The sequence below is a fragment of the Medicago truncatula genome, chromosome 4 (genome assembly GCF_003473485.1).
Source record: "Medicago truncatula cultivar Jemalong A17 chromosome 4, MtrunA17r5.0-ANR, whole genome shotgun sequence".
In the NCBI taxonomy this organism is placed as follows: Eukaryota; Viridiplantae; Streptophyta; class Magnoliopsida; order Fabales; family Fabaceae; genus Medicago; species Medicago truncatula.
This window is the reverse complement of record NC_053045.1, coordinates 8,962,708-8,980,946: the sequence shown is the minus strand read 5'-3', so window position 1 is coordinate 8,980,946 and position 18,239 is coordinate 8,962,708. Positions and strand designations below refer to the sequence as shown.

General features: G+C 34.3%; 2 protein-coding genes across 3 annotated transcripts; both read left to right on the top strand.

Moving 5' to 3' along the window:
- Positions 1-910: 910 nt before the first annotated feature.
- On the top strand, positions 911-10,240 carry LOC11431154 (probable tRNA N6-adenosine threonylcarbamoyltransferase, mitochondrial). Of its 2 annotated transcripts, none has more exons than XM_024781186.2 (13): positions 911-1,205; positions 1,305-1,349; positions 3,706-3,776; positions 4,663-4,759; positions 6,056-6,146; positions 6,333-6,382; positions 7,839-8,029; positions 8,192-8,277; positions 8,670-8,745; positions 8,875-8,958; positions 9,070-9,184; positions 9,359-9,447; positions 9,778-10,240. In XM_024781186.2, the coding sequence occupies exons 3-13, from the start codon at positions 3,741-3,743 to the stop codon at positions 9,904-9,906; spliced, it is 1,044 nt and encodes a 347-aa protein (XP_024636954.1). In that variant the 5' UTR covers positions 911-1,205; positions 1,305-1,349; positions 3,706-3,740; the 3' UTR covers positions 9,907-10,240. The 2 variants fall into 2 exon arrangements, with proteins under 2 accessions (XP_024636954.1, XP_003605165.4); XM_003605117.4 differs by having other exon boundaries at positions 3,702-3,776.
- Positions 10,241-16,784: 6,544 nt separating this feature from the next.
- Positions 16,785-17,933, top strand: LOC120579865 (F-box/kelch-repeat protein At3g23880). Its single transcript, XM_039832594.1, has one exon. The coding sequence runs from the start codon at positions 16,785-16,787 to the stop codon at positions 17,931-17,933; it is 1,149 nt and encodes a 382-aa protein (XP_039688528.1).
- Positions 17,934-18,239: the final 306 nt, after the last annotated feature.

Below are 18,239 nucleotides of genomic sequence, written 5' to 3'. Positions count from 1 at the left end.
TGGTAGCATCACTAAGAACGTTGAAGTTGATTTTCCTTTTGTTTTGAAAAAGTCAAATGAAATATATTAACCAAATAAAGATATGCAAAAGTAGTGTGCAAGGCTAGGAAAAGAAGTTGAAGTGGGTTGTTTGAAACTTTAATTTCAAAACAGCGTATACTTAGATATATGAGTGTAATCAGATATGCTAGGTCCAAAATATGATTGGGTGCAGTCAGAGTTGTATTCAGTCATTAGGTCAAAATCATCCGATAAAAAATGAATGATTTAAATGTTAAGATAGTTTTTATTTTTATTTAATATAAAATTTAAGGTTGAAGCCTGAACGTACGATCAAGATCAGATAACCTCTCACTCATCGAGTATTTGATTGCACCATCATTCTCTTCCATTGAAACTCGATCAGATATATTAGGCGCGTTACTAAAACTTTACACATGTGCCTTTCATTTGCTAAACATTAAGTAAGTACTAAACAAAACAACACAAGACATAACAACACAACACAATGTAAAACAACACATTACAAACTTTGAATGATATTGAATAATTTTTGATTTTATACCATTTTTAGAGGACAAAAAACTATTTTGATACTTTTAACAACCTATACGTGAGACAAAAAGTTGTATTGTGATTAAGTGAGTGACAATAATTCTAATGTCTTAAAGATGAACTTCATCAAAATATGAACTCTATTTTTTATTTTTAAGTAAATTTTAATAAAATATTATTTTATTCTCTATTTTTCATTCATTATTATAAAATAAATACTTAAATATGCAATTCGTCCATATAATTTAAATGTGTTTTGATTTTCGTCTTTAAGCTTAAAATAAAATCTATTTTATCCAAAGTTACGAATTGCATATTTAAGCTTAAAATAAAATCTATTTTGTCCAACCTTTTCTCAGCTTATTATTATCTGGTGACTCTTGTCCAATGCTGAAACTCACTCATTCTCCTTTTTTCTTCTTCAACACAACACAATGCTACTTTTTCTCTCTACAATGGCGATTCCAACAATTTCCCGCGTAAATTTCTTTCCCAAAACTTCACTCTTCACATCTCTCCGCCGAATTCATCTTCCCCATAAACACTCTACCCGCAGCTTCTCCTCCGTTCACAGCCGTACTCCAAAACGCGATGGAGATATTGTCGTTTTGGGCATCGAAACTAGCTGCGACGACACTGCTGCCGCAATCGTAAGCTTTCATTTTTCATATTTTCTTGTTTTTTTTTTTTTTTTTGCGGTATGATTTAGCATATCGATTATTTTATTTATTTATTTATTTTTGGTTTAGGTGAGAAGTGACGGTGAAATTTTGAGCCAAGTGATATCTTCTCAGGTACGTGTATTCAATGTGTTAGTAATTTTGTTTTGCTGCTTCATGTGTAGTATGTAAGAATTCAGTAAATTGAAACGTTGGACACCAAACACACACCTTTAATCAGAAGTGTTGGTACCTGTGTCAATGTCACACACCGGGCGCACCTTTGATCAAAAGTGTTGATGTTACATTTAATTTTAGGGTTAATTAAGTAAATGGTCCCTATAAATATTCAGAATTTTGTTTTTAATCCCTACAAAATAAAATCACACTTTTTAGTCCCTATAAGATTTTCCATCAGCATTTTTAGTCCTTATAAAATTTTTCCATCAGCATGTTTGGTCCCTGTCAAAAATTTCCATCAACATTTTTGGTCCCTAAAATGCTTAAGGAAAATGTCATAGGGACTAAAAATGTGATTTTATTTTGTAGGGACTAAAAACAAAACTGTTAATATTTATAGGGACTAAAAACTTAATTAACCCTTAATTTTATTATTTTACTTATACTAACTTAGTTTAGAGTAAGAAACTGATGGGTGGAAACTCAACTTGGGTGGTTTGGACATATAGAGAGAAGACATGTAGATTCTGTAATAAGGAGAGTAGATTACATGAGGAGTAGTCAAATCACTAAAGGCAGAGGAAGACCTAAAAAAACTAAAAGATAAACTATTAAGAAAAATCTAGAGATTAAAGAGTTGAATGAATATATGGTATATGATAGATCCATGTAGCCAACCCCATTTAGTGGGATAAGACTTGGTTGTTGTTTGAGTAGGAAACTGATGTACCACGACACTTCAGATTGAAGCTGTTTTTGGTGTCCGGCATGTGTTGGTGTTATATGGTTGCATTCAATCACATCTATTGTTTAAATTATTAGTATTATTACCGGTGTCCATGTGTCAGTGTTGTTGTGTCCGATTTGTGTATCTGTGTAGTGGCTTAGTGCTTCATAAGTAGTAAATAAAGAGAATTATGTTTTTATGTATTAATTTTCTTTTTGCTACTTTTCTGGCTTTTTAATGCAAAAGATACATTTTATCAACTCTAGTCAAACATGAAGACAATCCATTTTGTCTGATAAAAACCAAACACCAGAATGTTCACTAAAATCAAGTTTGACAAGGATAAAGTAAAATAAATTCTACAGCAATCCAAATAAAACTTATAGATACTTGTGGAGAAGTTAGGTGAGAAGCAACAAAGTTGATAAGTTTATTTAAATCGGCTCAAATGTTGTTTTATTTTTTCTTTTCTTTTTCCTTTTGTTTTAAGAAGCTAAATCCAAATGTCTTCTTAAAAATCTTTTTGCTGCAATTAGATTGCAGCAGATGTCTGGTATTAGAAAAATTGATCATGCTCATGTTAAATTGAAAATTGTGGTCTAGTGCATTTTCCATGCTGCATTGGCAAAGATATCAGATAGGTGGGTGAGATTTTGTGATAGAACCCTGAAAATTAAGGCAACAACTGTATATTATTGAATGTAAATAGAAGAGCTTAAGAGCTCTACAATGGTGGCAAAACAGAAAACAGAATGTAAAAGATAAACAAGAGTCAAAGACTGCTATTCCTGAGCAAAGCTCCTACGAGAGAGAAAATTCTCCTAACAAACTCTAAACATATTTCTGAATAACTTTTCCATGCCCTTACCCTCTCTTTTATAACAGAAATTCCTTAAATTCAGGGCATATTCTAACTGAATCTTATTCCCTCCATTCAGCTTGGTTATTGGGATGAGGCCCAAAACTAGTGTCCTATCAGATTGTGGTTTTTGAACTCTATATCACCTACACTTCTGATCAAAGACATGTCCGGTGTACGACACATGTCAGTGTCTGACATTCATGCATGTGATTACATTCAATTATGTCATTTTCTCAAATTATTACCAGTGAGATGTGTCAGTGTTGTGTCCGGTGTCCATGCATGTGTCAGTGCTTCATAGTTTTTGAATGAGGTGTGTTATTTTTGAGACAACTTATGGGACAACCAAAGGTATACAAAGAAATGTAGGCATTAGCACGAAAACTAGAGCAATAGAGAGAGAGTAAGAACACAATGTGAGTATGAGATATGGAAGCATAGTTAGATGATAATATGTGGAGTAAAATAACTAATAATACATTTTGCAAAGGTTAATCTTCAATTGTTGTCTGAACTAGTAAAAAAACCAATTTTAGTCGAATTGATTTTGGTACTTATGAGTCGGTTATCAAATACTATAAGATGCAGGGGACAATAATGTTATTCTGTGGTAATTTCGCTTTCTGCTTAATGATTAGGCGCTGATGGTATGATGATTTGATTACGCACTTATTAAACATAAAAGTGCTTTCTAATTGTGTAACTTCTTCACATTAAGGCAGACCTGCTTGTGAAGTATGGAGGCGTTGCTCCAAAAATGGCAGAAGAAGCTCACTCGCAAGTGATAGATCAGGTACAACACTCCTATCTTAAATGTTAATATATCCCTGATTGAGCAGACAATTTATATCCGAAGATATTTTGGTCACATACTAATCTAATTGTGCGAACTTCGAGTCTTTGTATGAGGTGACCTTATGCATGTTTTGTCACACATCTATTCTTGTCACCTTATGCAAGTTATGTTTATATATCCTTTTTTTTTAATGAAAAATGTTAGCAATTACTACCTCCGTTCCTTTATAACCGTCACTTTTACAGAATTTTTTTGTTTCTTATTAAGTGTCACTTTCAAAGTTCAATGTAACATTAAAGGGTGTTCTTCTTATAATGCCCTTAGTAATTTATTGCAGAGAGAGAAATATATGAAATATGATATTAAATAATTAAGGATATTATAGGCAAAACATAAGTTATTGTATCAAAAGTAGTGAAATACATTTAGTGTCTTGGTTTGTGTAGAAAGTCAAAATGTGACAATTAAAAAGGAACGGAGGGAGTAGTTGTTAGATTAGCTTTTGTCCTTTGTCCGGGTTTGAACCCAGGACATCCAACTCCTTATCCCTTAGCTCAAACCAGTTGAGCTACCCAAGCCCCCGTTATGTTTATATATCTGTATTCCATGTTCGTAAGTATTGCATATAACTTATAAGCACTTCGATGCTATCCATCTTACTAGTGCTTGTCTAAGTTTCTGATCCAATTCCTTTAAACAGAACCTGGTGGCATACTATTGATTTTTGAGTTACTTTAGGCGATAATGGTTGTTGAGTGCCACTAGGTTCTCCAACAGATTTCTAATATGGCTTCCTATACCGTTTTCTATCTCACTTTCTCTTCACCCCCCTGGTTTTATTGAGTTATTGACACGTGCATAGTTTTTTTACTTTTAATTATAGGTTGTGCAAGATGCCCTTGATAAAGCTTATATGACTGAGAAGGATCTTACTGCAGTTGCTGTTACTATTGGTCCGGGTTTAAGTCTCTGCCTTCGTGGTAATACTCGAACTTACGAAACTTTAAGAATAGACTTACATAGATTATAGAAAGAAGTGCTCTAAATTCATTGAGTTAGAACACTCATCATCTATCTCCACCTAAAGTTCTATTGAAGAATAAATACATTTAATATTAACAAGCACTATATCTCTAATCGTTCCAGTTAAACGTTAACTCCATATTTCCCTATTACATACTGATTTACCATCAATATTTCCCTATTAAAAAAAACCATCAATATTTCCAACACATGATATCATTTAATTTAAATATATTTCCTTCCATTTCCCATGGATTCCTTAAAGAAAACCATCAATATTTCCAACACATGATATTTGAACAACCATTTGGTGACAACCTTCTTTTTCTCTCTTTTTATTGGTCAAAAACAATAGAGAGAGAAAAAGGAAGAGAGAGAGAGAGAGAGAGAGAGAGAGAGAGAGAGAGAGAGAGAGAGAGAGTAAAAATATAATGTGAGTATTAGAGAGAAAGTTGTTCAAAAGTTGTCACAAAATAGTTGTACAAATAACATTTCTCTTCCTTAAAATAAGCAAGAAAGTGCCTGTTAGAGTTGGGAAGCTCATTGTGAAAAAATAATAATATATATGTCGCCTGATGATATTCATTAATTGAACATTTGTAGCTAAAATATTAACAAAATGAAATTGTTTCTGTGATTTTCCAAGTTTGCTTCTTATAGTACAAAACCATTATTTAGTAGTAAAAACGCTTCTTCTTCTCAATTTATTGGATGCTCTCATTTTGCAATATTGTTTATTGACAAAGGAGAAAAGCGATGAAAAGTGAAGGAAAATTTAGTGATAATTTGAGAAAGTCCTTTTGAATCAGTGTCTATTTTCACACATCAGAATAAGTTACAATATAATATAAATACTCTATTTATAAAGGGCTAGAAAGTTTAGATAAGTTAGACTAAAACTAAGTAATCAACGTTAATGTTAGGGTTCAGCACAACAGAATTCTGTTACACAGCTCAAACATTTATACATGTGCCTAAGATAGAAGCTGCTAGATGATGCTGCATGAACTATATTGTCCTGCTAGATCAAAATACACTACCATGCAAGTTGGGTATCTGTATCTTAGTAATAACATAGACATCATTAAGCCTGTATATTCAAATTTGATTGTTCAAACTATAGGCGTGATGCCTATTTCCGACTTAAAGTACTCATTGAAGGGCATATCTTTCATTCGCTGATCTTCTGTATGCTTTAGAGGAACTTTTGCCATCAATTATATATCCATCTTTCCATGTCTTGTACAATGCAGTGGGGGTGCAGAAGGCTCGGAGAATTGCAGGGGGTTTTAATTTACCAATTATTGGTGTCCATCACATGGAGGCTCATGCTCTAGTGGCTAGGTAAAGCCATAGTGGCCCTCTAATTAATATGTCATTTTCTTCCTGTGGATGCAGAGGCATGCATAAAATATTTAAAATTGTGATTTGGTTCCTGTATGTAATGCTTCTATAATTTTCTGTACTTTTTGTAGTGTTCTTTAGGAAATTGTACTATTTTTCATGAGACATGCATATCTTTGGTTTCAGGTTGATTGAGAAAGATTTGCAGTTCCCATTCATGGCCCTACTTATTTCAGGTAATATTCCTGTACACCTGTTTTTGGTATTGAGTTTTATCTTTAGTCATGGCCCTACTTATTTTCAGTGATGCTAGTATTCTTCTTTGATCTTGATCTATTTTCATTTTTCCTTCCTTGGGTTGTGGAATTGTTGTTTCTAGTTTTACTTCTCGAGGAATTTGTATTTTCTGGCGTTTGTGGGTAATAAGCTCCACATAATACAGCTACCTTTTATTTAAACTAGTACCGTTTTGGACAGATTGAGTTTTGATTTAGTGTTATTTCCTGCTTAATCCTTCACTGTTTTGATTATGTTGCTAAGTACTTTTATTCAAGCTACATCCAGTAAATTTGATGATCTATAAACAGGGGTGAGAATAGATTGGGCCGACCAACAATACTCATGGCCCAAGCCTGGTCTGTTATCTGTTATAGGCTTTTTGTTAGCCCTGACTTGGCCTTTTTGAATGCCAGGTCTATCCTAATATCCCAATTAAAAGGCTCTATGAGTCAAAATATGTAAGTCAACCTGATTTTTTTTATAAAGTCTAGGTTTGATTTGTTTATATGACAATTTATTTTGAAGGTATAACCTAACCTTTTAGAAAATTTAATTGACATGATAATCTATTTTGCAGTTAGACCTTTAAATAGTACGTAATTTACCTCTGTACAAGACCATAGGTTCAAATCTTTATATAGGCTGATATGCATAAATTATTGAAAAGGTCAATAATCATTTGATTTTGAGACAATGTACAAAATCTAATATATTTATAAAAACAAAAATTATTATTTATATTTTACTTAAATAGATTAGCTTGGTAGGCCTAATAGGCTTTTTGAATGGCCTAAATCCTAACCTTAATAGCTATACATGCTTTTAAAATAGCCTTGACTTGACTTGTTTAACTGATAAGCCTAACTTCGCTTGGACTTGATAAAGATTAGGCCATAGACTTCTCACCCTTACCTGTAAAACAAATAGACGTGCATTGTGAATGAAACAATTGGCAAGGGAATGCTATTCATTTGCATATACTTAGAACATTCCCTGAGCAGTAGAAACAAGGCATGACGATCCTCATCCCACTTGTATAGACCATGAAAGATGGTTGGTTGAGCTAGGGGTGCCTAAGGATTAGATGTCGTCGACGTAGTGGAATATTCTTCATATCCTTAACTTCTAATACAAAGGAATATGACTTTTACTCAACCTTCATTCCCCTTCAATAATTTGCATTCTTCCTGTGTTGCCCTCCCAAATAATCTCCTAAAGTTGGAGACACAGTTTCACATCGAAGTGAACTGTTGTGGTATCGTGCTTACTTTTATATGTAAAGATGGTTCTTAAGGTATAGTTTCTGAGCAGTCCAGTTTGTTGCAAACCTGTGATTTGACATTCATGGTTCAGTATATTTATGTATTGGTACACTTGGCTATCTTGAGGTAATGACATATATTGTTTTTATAGGGGGACACAATCTACTCATTCTTGCACGTGATCTTGGGCAATACATACAACTTGGAACTACAATAGATGATGCTATTGGTGAGGCTTATGACAAGTCAGCAAAATGGCTTGGACTTGATATTAGGAGAAGTGGTGGTCCTGCTATAGAGGAGCTTGCTAGGGAGGGCAATGATAAATCAGTCAGTTTTTCAGTAAGTTGTATGATGTTATTATATTCCTCTCCACCCCCTCCCCTCACCTCCCCTTTTGATTGTTGTCTCACCTTACATTGAACGTGTATTGTTTCCGCACATTATCCCGGCCGCTGTTGTGCTTTTATTGGTGATTTAAGTTTATTACTTTGTTTGCTGTAGGTTCCAATGAGGCAGCATAAAGATTGCAACTTCTCTTATGCTGGTCTAAAAACCCAAGTAAGACTGGCAATTGAGTCCAAAAAGATGTACGTTAACAGTTAATAGATTTGTTATTCATAAATAGTTTATAGGAAAATTATATATAACGATGGATCAATGTCAAACCTGATGGATTATCCGTCCTTTATCTTATCACAAGCGCTTCTTTGAATGTTGTTTTCAACATCACATATTTAATATGAAAACTTTCTCTGTTGAAGAAGGAATTGATTTATACAATCTGTTTAATACTACACTTTTCTCATGCAGTCAGATTACTGCTAATATTTTTATTAGACCAATTGTCATGGCCTACAAGATAACTAAATAATATATATTGCATATAGCAAGTAATTTTTTTTGTTGAAGTAAATAGTGCAATTATCTTTTAATTTTGTTGTACAGACTTATGACTTCCGAGTACATGTGCTATTCGCAGTGATGCAACAATTCCTATTTCTTCAGCAAGTTATGAAGATCGATTGTCACGAGCTGATATTGCCGCTTCTTTTCAGGTTAGTTATACTTTTGTATGCTTTCCTTTAAATTTTACGACTGAAGTTTAGCTTTTCCCTGCTATTGTTTACCTTTAACTCATGTCCTTTGATATGTCTTATTTAGTCTGTTTTCTACATGTCAAGCAGCGAGTTGCAGTATTACATCTTGAAGAAAGGTGTGAACGAGCAATACAGTGGGCATTGAAGATGGAGCCTTCTATAAGACATCTGGTAGTTTGAAATCTAAAATTCAGGCTTTGTGTGAAATAACTTAAATGCTTCTTCTTGTAAGTAATTTACATCGACATAACTGAAGGCCATTCTACGTCTTGTCTGTTGCAGGTTGTCTCTGGTGGTGTTGCGTCAAATCAATATGTTCGGGCCCGGCTTGATACAGTTGTGAAGAAGAATGGCCTTCAACTTGTATGCCCTCCTCCCCGGCTTTGTACCGACAATGGTAATAGTTTATTTTTTGTTTTGCTTTTAATAATGACGGCTAACTCTCTATGTTGTGCTCTTTGCAAACTTTACATAGCTGATCCCAAGTCTTCATAGAAGAGTATAAAACCTGAACAATCTGTTGTTATATTAAAGTTTATATCTTAATGGACTGGTTTTTTTAACTGAATAGGTGTAATGGTTGCTTGGACTGGTATTGAACACTTTCGCGTGGGAAGATATGATCCTCCACCTCCTGCAGAAGAACCAGAAGACTTTCTGGTGTGTTTTCTAAACATTGACAAATATATGAATGGAAGGAATTTTACATATATGAATTTTCTTTCCTAGTATGATTCTCTAAATGCATCAGATAATAAATTTATTTTCCAAAAGGGAAATAGGGTTGATGCTTTTTAAATTAAGAAAGTTATATCCATTTCAACGCGATCCTTTTCATTAACTCTCAACGGACTTTCTTGAGTTGTTGCAAAAACTTGCACTACTCTTCTATCAATTTATGCAGGCAACATAAATTCAACACGTGCTGCATATTATGTTCACATTTCATCAATCTCTTATTGATTTTATTAAACATTGGTTTATTTTCAGTATGATGTACGCCCAAGGTGGCCACTGGGGGAAGAATATGCTGAAGGAAGTAATTTCAGTCGCTCCTTAAGAACGGCACGTATTCATCCTTCTCTTACATCTCTAATTCAAGCATCAATGCAACAGTGACATTGCATGAGCTTTCGTGTTGCTTCAGCCTCTTTGAGCCTCTATCTTGGAAACCCAATATTATCAAACAGTATCACCAGAAAACCTAGCTAAACCCGATATAATCAAGCAATATCACCAGAAAACCTAATTAAACAATGTCACTTCACAATAGTGGTTGGAAAAGATGAAAATTAATTACTGCTATACCCAAAATTGTATAACTTAAGTGAAAAAAGAGGGAAAATATCTGCATTTGTGCCTTATTCTATAGGAAATTTGTAATAAAAGGACCTGTATTTATTTATTTATGTTTTGGTCTATACCTTTGTTATTGATCAGCAAAAAACAAAACACGTTATTCATTTATTTGTTCCATTTTATTTATTTCATTAATTCGATTCTAGTCGGGTGGATCCCTCTAAGAGGATAAAGTTTTCTTGATTTGTGCATCTTTCATTCTCGATATTCAAACTTGTGGTTTTGCTTAAAGAGAACCAAGCATGTTTGGACAAACTCACAAAAAAGTAGAGGCACTACCTTATTTCTTCTTAAACTAAAGATATTGAGAATCAAAATCTTCAAATATGAAAACCATGAGGTGAAAATTGTATGTGACTTGATGATTCTAAATGCTTCTTTTCCCACCTTCATTGGGACATCACATTCAGTTATATTCAGTTATTAGTGGAAACACCAGTGAGGCTATTTCCGTAAAGCTCAGATTCTTGATACAGATACAACACCGATAATAAAAAATTAAATCTCTAAATGCACAATATACAAATATAAGTAATTTTTTTTTGGACAGCAAATATAAGTAATTTTGATAATAAAGAAAGTGACACTTGGTCAATTATTTATATCCGAAAAAAGAACATCATTACTTAGTCAATTACATACTCTATATAAGGAAAAAAGGCAGGTGAAGAGTTGATGTTTATGGACTAATTTTTTAACCACATACATTGATTTTTCAACTACCACTATTGTTTATATTTCATTTTGGATGGAGTATATCTTAACTTTTCCTTTACTTCAACTAATTTTGTCACATGATGTTACATGTACTTCAATTCATTTCGATTTCATAAGTGTGACATATAATTTGTTAGTGGAGACCGACGGCTCATTTTGTTCAAAATAGAAATTGTTATGGTTACAAATGGACCCGAGCTAATGATACTAGTCCAAATAAAATTAGTCTTAGATCCGCCTTGTGTGAGGTTCAATGGAAAGCAAGAGATTTTAGAGTTGGATAACATATAGTGACAGGTAATGGTACACGGTTATGATGGAGAGTAACTGTTTTGAGACAATAGAGAGACTTCAAGCAACAACATGAATGTGGTTGTTGTCATCGGCCGTCGTTGAGAAATGTGCAGATATGTTTGCAGCAATCATCCGGTAAATCTACATGAGCTGCAAACTGTTGTTGAAGTTGTGGAAGAAAGTAATTGTTGTGAAGATTTGATAGATGATCTTTGTCTTTTCATAGTGGTATTTTGGGTTAAGTTAAGTGTGATGATAAATAAAAGTGACAATACGAAAACAAAGGAAGAAGATAGATTCAAATTCTAAAGTTGGATTTTTGTTTTCTATATATTGATTTTATTTAACTATATGGTATTTCCTCGAAAATAAAATAAAATTAATTGTATGGTATGATATGCCAAATACTAATCAAAATCAAATTGGGTTAGATTCTTTTATGTTCTTACCAAATAAAATCTTAATACTTAAAGTCATACAACACAAGTTTCAAACTATACTAAATTGTTTCTTGATAAAAAAAAAAAGGGTATTATATATTCATGACATGCTGTCATTACGTAAATTTTAGGACTTATTTTGACATTTTTATAGAGTTCTGAGGCAATATGTGGTATCTAGGGGTGTTAAAAGCAGAAAATATGGAAGTGCTGAAAATATGCAATCGTGACACGATTATATCTGGCGTGGCGCGATTTTAGGAGAAAAATGAAGGTTTGCCCCTGCCTATTTTATCGTGACACGATTATATCTGGCGGGGCACAATGTTGGAGAAGGATCTGGAAGAAATTTAGGGTTTTAATGCAATCGGGGCGCAATTTTATGTGGCGTGCCGCAATTTTGGCTTCACTAAATTTTTCCTATTTAAGTTGAAGTCAGTTTCAAAAACAAGGGTTACAATTTTAGAGAGCAAAAGTGCGATTTTGAGACCTGAAGACTGCTAGAAGGGCGATTTCATCATCCTTTACTAAGTTCATGTATGTTTTAATTATTTCATTTATTATGCTATTTGTAAACTCAATTATGAGTAACTAAATCTCTTAGAGATTAGGTCCGAGATGAATTTGTGTAACCCTAATTAAAACATGTTGATGTGAAACTCTATTTATTGTGAATGACAATCTAGTTTTTATTCAATTCAATTATTGTTAATGCTTTTTATATCTTGATCAAATATAAACATCATTTCGTAAGAATGAATGACTACTGGTCATAGCTTTCTACTTAGACCTAAATTGAATTGCTCAAATAAACATGGATAATCCTTTGTTTGTGATATTAGCTTAACGTTTGTAATACCTTTAAAGATTATTAGATCACCTATGAAATTAGGGGCTGTAGTTGGAGAACTCATGGATTGATTAGAGCTATTTTGTTAACTATCGTAAAACTAGATATTATTCATAAGAATAGCTGCTGTGGGCCAATTAGGGGAAACAGAGGACTCAAAAGACCTGATATCATCTACTGTCTCCACAAGAAACCTCTTATGCAGTTCAGGTGCCTCATCAAATCTTTCTACACTCTTATCTCTGATCCTTATTTTGTTAAAATGCATCTCAAGAAATCGGAACAAAACCCGCACCTCACAGTCTTTTCGTACCGATGCCCTGGCTATGAACCATATCTCTTAACCTTCCCAATTTATCGTTTACATGAGAATCCATCGATCACCATTCACTATGATCCTTACTATCGATTGAATGACAGTGACCGTAGTTGGCGAGTTGTTGGTTCATGCAATGGATTGCTATGCTTGCTTGATCGGAATACTTCACCTGCTCGTCAATGGCTCTGTTTATGGAACCCAGCCACTAGGACAAAATCTGAATTTGTTTTAGCCCCACGTAATTATAGTAAGTTCTTTTTTGGTTACGATTATTTAACTGAAACTTATAAGGTGATAGCGTTTCGTATGGAATTGGATAAGGACATCGGTACTGCAACAGGTATGGTGAAAGTTTTAAGCATTGGGAATAGTTCTTGGAGAGATATTCAATGTTTACTGCTTCCACTATATTGGTTTCAACCTTGTAATAATAGTATACATGTGTGAATTTGAATGGTACTATTAACTGGTTGGCCTTTCGCAATTACTTTGTCATTTATTTGAATGGTATAACTGTTGATGAATATATGATTGTTTCGCTTGCTATCTCCACCGAGTCACACACTCAGCTGTTGTTGCCTCAGGGTTTTGATGAGGTGCCATGACATCATCCGACACTTGCAGTTTTGATGGACTGTCTTTGTTTTTCATATGATTTCAAGAGAACTCATCATTTTATTTGGCAGATGAAGGATTTCGGAGTTCATGAGTCTTGGATTCAATTATTTAAAATTAATTATCAGAATTTATTTTCATTTGACGGTTATAGAATGAAGTTTGGACGGATTAGATTGCTGCCATTGCATCTTTCTAAGAGCAGTGATACACTCATATTGGAAAACGATGATGCCAATGTGGCAATTGTCTATAACTGCAGAGACAATACATCAGCAAAAATTGGAATTACTAATCAAATACTTTGGCCACAAGCCAGAGGTTACGTTGAAAGTTTGGTTTCGACTCGTTGAATGTGAGTTTCTATTCCACATATTACTTGTTTTAATTTTTGTTACTTGGTGTATGTTGCCTTTAAATCCATGTCATTTCATAATAATATAACGTGTTGAATATTTTGTCTGATGACTTATCAGCTTAGCTGTTCATATTTTGTGTGATTCGTGGATACCGTTATTAGGATATCGTAGCATATTAATGTCTCCTTCTTTTCTTTATTTATGTTTAAGTTCAGGATTAGCTCTCTTCTCTATTTTCTTTTCTGCTTCTGGCCTCATCGGTATTTCTTCAGTTTTAGGTCGTCATACCCTTGCTGAAAGCAGCGTTTACATGAGATGGAAAAGCATTGTCGATATTGCATTTCTGATACATTTGCCACTACCAAATTCAAGCTACTTGTGCCTTTTCCTTTTCAAGGTCACTAATCCGATGTAGATGTTCTTTTTTATGTTTTTATGGATATGAACAAGGTTAATATTGATTATGAGTGTGCATCTTTGAAGTAGTATCCATATCGATATACTGTGCATGTTTGAAAATAATGTTTTTCTCTTTTTTCCAGATGATTTTTCCAACAGCATGTTCAAGTGTCGTCATTGCATTTAAAGTAATTTGTCTTGCTGAACAAATTCTGTTTTGCACAGATTGAGAGACATAAACTCTAGCGTAATATTTGTTAGACAAACGATTTTTAATTAAAGTAAATTCAGCTAGATTTATACCTTTTCATTTTTCATTAGATTGTTTAGTTGTGTACTGTAAGTATGGTAGAAATACCATGAGAAAGGATATACATATATAACCAACCAAAATAGCATATATTGGTTAATTATGGTGCCAGTTCAAAATATTTTTGGTGATGGAACAACTTATAGAAAAATGAAATTTAAGGTAAAGCAATGAAAAGCAAAACAAGTTAAAACTTGCGTTACACAAAAACTTAAGCAATTATCATGCATAGCCAAATGAGCATCTTACATTTAAGGTTCAACTTCAGCATAGCATTTTTAGAATACCAATCCATTTCAGCGATTAAGGGTTGAAAGTTTAAGTAGGCATCCACGACGTGAGAAAAGTTTCCTACTTCGTTCACTCAAAGGAAAATAAGGTGGAGTTGTTATCTTTCTCAATGAAAACCAGGAGGTACAGATTGTATGTAGCATAACAATTCTAAACAATGATTTTCTTCCCACTTTCATTAGGACATCAACTTTCAATTTTTAGTGGAAACACCAACGACGCATATTATATCGTCTGCTTGGAAAATGTCTATTGTCCATGTAGTTTAGGTGGATAATTATTGTTAAAAAGTTTTAGGTAATGAAGGTCACTCCACCTTTGAGGGAATTAGTCACAACATAATTTTTCCTTTACTTCAGCTAATTTTGTCAGATGATGTTACATGTGTTGGGAGTCCGGGGAGTCACGGGAGGGGCAATGGGTTAAACTTCCAGGACAAATAAGAGACTTAGACGCCACATCTCCACCTAAAACCTTAAGGCATCATGTATATGTGTCCTCTCTCTTATATATCCAACATTTCCTTCATTGTGTGCCGATGTGGGACATAATCACTTAGACTTGAAACCCAACAATCTCCCCCTCAAGTGTGATTCACCCACATCACTATCCACACTAGGATCCCACTCCCGCTACCCCACCGAGCCTAACCAGGGCTCTGATACCACTGTTAGGAAACAACAGGGCTGCAGAAGAAAAATAAACACAATCACTACACAAGAATTTATTAGGAGGCAAGCGAATGCGGTTGCCCATAAATTAGCAAAGGCATCCACTTCCTTGACTAGCTTTCGTATTTTTGATGATGTACCGATATGTATCATGACTTGATTTTTAATGAAATGTTATAAGGTTGTTGCTCTAAAAAAAAAAATAATACATAGTTCTTAATTTCATTGATTTTTTTTCTTTCCAATACTATAATTTCAGCCAAACCAAAAGATTAGTCCTTATCCACCTTGTGTGCAAAAGATTTGAGAGAGAAGTGTATTGAGAGGTAGTGTGTGAGATCAAAGGAGGTGAGTTTGGTGAACCTTGGAAGATGTGAGAGAGGAAAGGGAGGGTTGGATAACACATAGTGAGAGAGAATAGGAGACGGTCGATGACAGAGAGTAACTGTTTTGAGACGATGGAGAGAGACTTTAAGCAACGACGAATGCAATCGTTGTCATGAGCCGGTAAATCTAAATTGGCTGCAACTCTTGTTGAATTTGTGGAAGAAAGCAATTGTTGTGAATATTTTAGAGAGGTTCGTTGGAACGAGTACTGCAGCGGGTGATCAATTTGTGAAGGTGGGGAATATTTGAGAGATTATAGGTTAGGTTAAGTTAAGTTTGATGATAAATAAAGGTTTAAATGTGTCATTGGTCCCTGCACTTTTATCAGATTTTGGCATTGGTCCCTGCACTTTTTTTTGTTTGGCATTGGTCCCTGCACTTTTTTTTGTTTGGCATTGGTCCCTGCACTTTGTAAAAATATTGGTATTGGCCCCTCTGTTAACTTTCTGTTAAAAAAAAAAGATAAAACCAACGGAGTGCCACATGGCCCAATCATTTCACGCCACGTGGCACCAATATCAATATTTTTACAAAGTGCAGGGACTAATACCAATAGTTTTGTGTTTTTTTTTTTAACAGAAAGTTAATAGAGGGATCAATACCAATATTTTTACAAAGTGTAGGGACCAATTTCAAACAAAAAAAAGTGTAGGGACCAATGCCAAAATCTGATGAAAGTGTAAGGACTAAAGACATATTTAAACCATAAATAAAAGGGACAATATGAAAACGAAGGAAGAAGATATTTCATTTTTTTTTCAAGCGGAAAGATAGATATTAGATACAAATTTTTAAAGTAGGACTAATCAAAATAAAATTGAGTTAGATTCTTTTGTTTTATTTTTTTACCAAATAAAATCTCTATCAAAAAAGGGTACTATATAATGCTGCTTCTCTTTCCTTTCAAAAAAAAAAATGCTGCTTCTCTTTGGAATCGGTGGCTAGGGTTCAACTTGAACGGCAGGAACCCTAAAATGGAAGACACTATGACGCTGGCTTTCTTCCCCGATGAACTGATCGTTGAAATCATCTCCCGTCTCCCCGTGAAAACTCTTATCCGGTTCAGGTGCCTCAACAAATCTTTCAACACTCTCATCTCTGATCCCAACTTTGTTAAAATCCATCTCAAGAAATCGGAACGAAACCCGCACCTCGCAGTCCCTGCGTACCGATATGCCGAGAATGAACCACATCTCTTAGCCTTCCCAATTTCTCGTTTACTTGAGAATTCATCGACCACCATTCACTACGATCCTTGCTATCGATTGAATCACAGTGACGGTAGTTGGCGAGTTGTTGGTTCATGCAATGGATTGCTCTGCTTGCTTGATCGGAATACTTCACCTGCTGGTCAACGACTTTGTTTATGGAACCCAGCCACTAGGAAAAAATCTAAATTTGTTTTAGGCCCACGTAAGTATACTAAGTTCTTTTTTGGTTACGATTATTTGACTGAAACTTATAAGGTGATAGCGTTTCGTGTGAAGTTGGATATGGGCAACGGTAATGCAATGGTGAAAGTTTTAAGCATTGGGAATAGTTCTTGGAGAAATATTCAATGTTTAATGCTTCCACTTTATTGGTATCAACCTAATAATAATTGTACCCGTGTGCATTTGAATGGTACTATTAATTGGTTGGCCGTGCGAAATTACTTTGACAAATATTTGAATGGTATAACTGTTGTCGAATATGTGATAGTTTCGCTTGATCTCTCCACCGAGTCACACACTCAGCTGCTGTTGCCTCAGGGTGTTGATAAGGGGCCATGTCATCAGCCAACACTTGCAGTTTTGATGGACTGTCTTTGTTTTTCTTATGATTTCAAGAGAACTCATTATGTTATTTGGCAGATGAAGGATTTTGGAGTTCACGAGTCTTGGATTCAATTATTTAAAATTAGTTATCAGAATTTATTTTCATTTAACGGTTGTGTAATGAAGTTTATATCGTTTAAATTGTTGCCATTGCATCTTTCTGAGAACGGCGATACATTGATATTGGCAAATGATGATGCCGACAAGGCAATTGTCTATAATTGTAAAGACAATACAACAGCAAAAATTCTAATCACTAAGCAAATATTTTGGCGACAAGCCAGAGGTTATGTCGAAAGTTTGGTTTCGCCTCGTTGAATGTGAGTTTCTATTCCACATTTACTTGTTTGAATTTTTGTTACTTCGTGTATGTTGCCTTTAAATCCTTGCCCCTTCATAATAAGAATGTGTTGAATATTTTGTCTGATGACTTATCCGCTTAGCTTGTTCAAATTTTGTGTGATTCGTGGATACCGTTATTAGGAGTCGCATATTGTCTCCTCCTTTTCTTAAGAAGCGAAGGATCGGTATTTCATCAGTTTTAGGTCTAGGAATTTAAGCTTCGTGAACTTTAGTCATGTCTTCAAGATTTATCGGTACTCCATATTGCATTTCTGATAGATT